The 3,413-nt window shown below is 58.1% G+C and overlaps 1 protein-coding gene across 1 annotated transcript; it reads right to left on the reverse strand.

Moving 5' to 3' along the window:
- Positions 1-632: 632 nt before the first annotated feature.
- On the reverse strand, positions 633-1,925 carry NGA_2027410 (apoptosis-inducing mitochondrion-associated 1; the record flags this gene model as incomplete). The annotated part of the gene is made up of 1 exon (XM_005856156.1): positions 633-1,925. A coding segment is annotated over one exon (1,293 nt), but the record flags the coding sequence as incomplete, so codon positions are not given.
- Between the last annotated feature and the right edge of the window lie 1,488 nt (positions 1,926-3,413).

Genomic DNA, 3,413 nt, shown 5'->3' on the forward strand with positions numbered 1-3,413 from the left:
CACCCCAGTATGCCACGAACCGTCCCGTCCGGGTCCACAAAAAAGACGATCCCAGTCCCGTTCACCGGGGTGAAGTTCTTCCCGCCCCCCGCCCTGGCCAAGGCCTCGCTCTCCATTTCCGCCTCCACCACCGCGTCCAAATCCCCCAACTCCCTGTCCGTGGTCGTCCGCCTGTAGATACCAACTCTCCGGCCCGTGTTACTGTCGCCACCCCACCCTGTGGTCCCGATCCCGACGGCTGCCAAGGCCGAACTGGTGTTATCCACCACACCCTTCGGGTCCTTTTCGCCACCCAGGAGGCTTTGGAAGGCACCCTTGACCCTCTCCGACAGCCCTTTTTCCTCCTCGGCCGAGATTGACGTGGACGGAGGCGCATCCTCCCCCATGCGTGTCCGTTTTCGCGCCATCCCGGTGCCCCCGCTCCCGTTGGCTTTCCCGCCTTCCTTCCACCAGAACCCATGCGTCTCGGCGCTGCCGTCGCATTGCCCCACCCAAGCCGCTCGGACGCCCAAACGGGGGATCGCACCAAAGAAGAGAGGGAGATGCTGATAGCGGACCCCTCGGCCCGTCATGTTCATCCCCGCCACCCACCCGGAGTGATAGGCGTGGTCGGCGGAGCGGACGTTCACCCGCTTTCCCAGGTCCGTGCAAGGGAAATGGGCCGCATCCCCGGCCACGAAGACACTGCTGGACGCCTGGAGCTCGTGGGAAACGACGATGGCGCCGGTCTTAGCGTCCGCCTCCAAAGGATGGCCCTCGAAATCGAAGGTGGGGAGCCGGCCCTGCGACGACGAGCCCCCGACAACCACATGGTCGGTGAGGAGGGCAGTCGAATCCAGGCTCGCGAATTTGCTTGTCAAGTAGACCCGAATGGGGTCAAAGGAGGCCATGGGCTCCTGCTCCTCTGTAGGGCGGTTGTTGGCGGTGGGTTTACGCCTGGGCCCCTCCCCCGTGTCTTCCTCGGGGTCGAAGGGAGGAGACCAGGGCTGGGACGGACGGAGTGCCTGCACCTCGTACGCCATGGCCCTTCCAATGTACTTGACGCTGGTGTGGGGGATGACCTCCACGCCCCGGCGCTCCAAGCGCCGCATCAGGAGACCCGACAGGTACCGAGGCAGCTCCTTGGCCAGGGGAGTGGACTCCGGGAAGACCAAGGTGACGCTGCTCCTCCCCCAGCCGTGCCGCCGGCCCACGTCGCTCAAAAAGCTCGCCAGCTCGACGCTGGCCCAATTGGAGCCGACCACGGTCACGTGGTGCCCTTGGGCCACTGACCGGCCCAAGACCCGCCTGTCCTCGGCTCTGTGCAAGGGGGTGACGCGCCCCGCGATATCCCTCTCCACATACCTGGGCGGCACCCGCACAGGGCCCTCTCCCACTGCCAGCAAACATTTCTCAAACCTCAGTGTGGAGCCGTCCGAGAGTGAGAGGATCCTGCCGTCTGCGTCCAGCGAATTCACGGTCGTGCCCCACAGGTATTTGACGCTAGGTTTCCCCTGGTGGCCTCGGCGCAAGAAGCCCCCAAGACCTCCGCCTTTCTCTTTCTTCCGAGCCCTGTCCCGTCCTCCTTGCGGCTCTTCAAAGTCAGCCGATTGCGTCCCTCTTTCTACGACAGTGATATCGGCATCCGGCTCACATTCCAAGAGCGCCTGCAGAGCGGCAGAGCCCGTGACCCCCATACCCACGATGACGTACTTGGCGCTTCGTCGAGTTGCCAAAGAACTCGTCAGGTCCCGTCTACGATGCTGTGCTGCGTCCATGTTTGTTGAAGCGGGGCCATCCTCAGCAATGGTAGAAAGCCAGGGGCTAAGAAGGACGTTAAGTCGACGCCCATGTATTATAAACTCGGCCGAGAAAGCGGGCGATTCCGGCCGAGATTTGGAGTCCGCTTCATTTTGTGACGAGAGCGTTCCTGAGGAGATGGCTGCCAAAGCCAAGCAGCAAAGGAGGACGTTTGATTGGCTTCTTCCTTCGTCTACCGCACATGCAATCCCTTGATGTACTGATCGGAGTGGGCATGGGACTGCTCGTCTTGTCCTTGTGGGCAGAAGGACCAGCCAGCGGAGCATCCGTACAGGAATTGAAAGGGCCCACTGATTGGTATGAAGAGTTAACGGGACGATCACGCGCGCAAATTACACCTGTGACTGTTGGTTGCGCGCGCTTTATTGGAGGAAAAGCCGAATTCGTGTGCGTGAGTCACTGCAAATTGGCAGGAGTACGTGTCGAGTCGCTTTTTTTGCTTTCTAACCTCCCCACCCCCCACCAATCTAAAAGACGCGTTTACCATTCTTGTTGAAAAGACATCAATTCTTTTTTGTCATACTACACTGTAGAGTGGATGACATGTGATAACGTTCATCTTGTTGTTTTTTATGTTGAATATCAGAATAATCTTACTGTACCCGAGTCACGTAGCAAACGCGCGGGACGGAATATGTGTGCTGTGCAGCAATTCGTTATATTTCACGCTTACGTTTTTGTCAACCCATTTAGTACAAGATCTCTCTATGTGACTCACTCATGTCCCATTCTTATCCATCCCTGATAACTGAACATCTGATTCTTCGTCTTCTTCCTCTAAAATTGTCATTATCTCCTCCTCCTCGGAGTCGACGGCGTCATGCCCGTTAGTGCCATTGTTGAGGGCCGCTTCCGACCCACCGATCGAGACAGCTTTATCCACTTCCTGCTCTATGGAGGAAATAATGGAGTTGGGAGCGGAAAAGGGACTGCCTTCTTCAGAGACCTCGACCGAGCCGCATAGATGACTTGTTGACAAATCTAAACCTATCCTTTCTTCATCATCCTGGCGGCGATCATCATCTTTGGGACGAAAAACGAAATTATCTTTGCCTTTCATGCCTTGACGATGCACTTCGTCGAATGCCTCCTCTTGCGTGGGCTTGACTCTTTCGTTTTGCTCCGGCTCGTGTGTACTGGGGAGGAAAATGGAATCGGAAGGTCGTCTTCGCGGAGGCTTCAGGGGAGATTGGGTGGGTAGCTGTGAAGGTGGGGTAGATAGGGAAGGGCGCAAGGAGCCGGGCAACGGACAAGAGGCAGGAGTGTCGTCTGGAGAAGGGGAAGGAGAGAGCGTTGGGAGGGTGTCTTGTGGGGCTTTACGGGACTCCTTGGGGTGGAAGGGTGGTGGCACTTTCATGAGAGATTCCTTGTTGACGGTCTGGATCTTATCTAATTCATCCTTGACCCGACTGGGCAGACACAACCGCCGGGCGTTCAGCACGGCCATCCTCCTTTCCAAGTAAGTGCTCTCGGGACCCGTTCCATTTCTCTCCCTGTCACCCTCCCTCTCCTCCTGTCTCTCGGCTTGTTCCCCTCCCTGTCTTTCCCTCGCGCCCAGAGGAGCACCCTCTCTCCCTGCCCTGTGTAACTCGTCAGAGAGCAACCCTCGCAGT

This window comes from Nannochloropsis gaditana, assembly GCF_000240725.1.
Source record: "Nannochloropsis gaditana CCMP526 unplaced genomic scaffold scaffold031, whole genome shotgun sequence".
Lineage (NCBI taxonomy): Eukaryota > Eustigmatophyceae > Eustigmatales > Monodopsidaceae > Microchloropsis > Microchloropsis gaditana.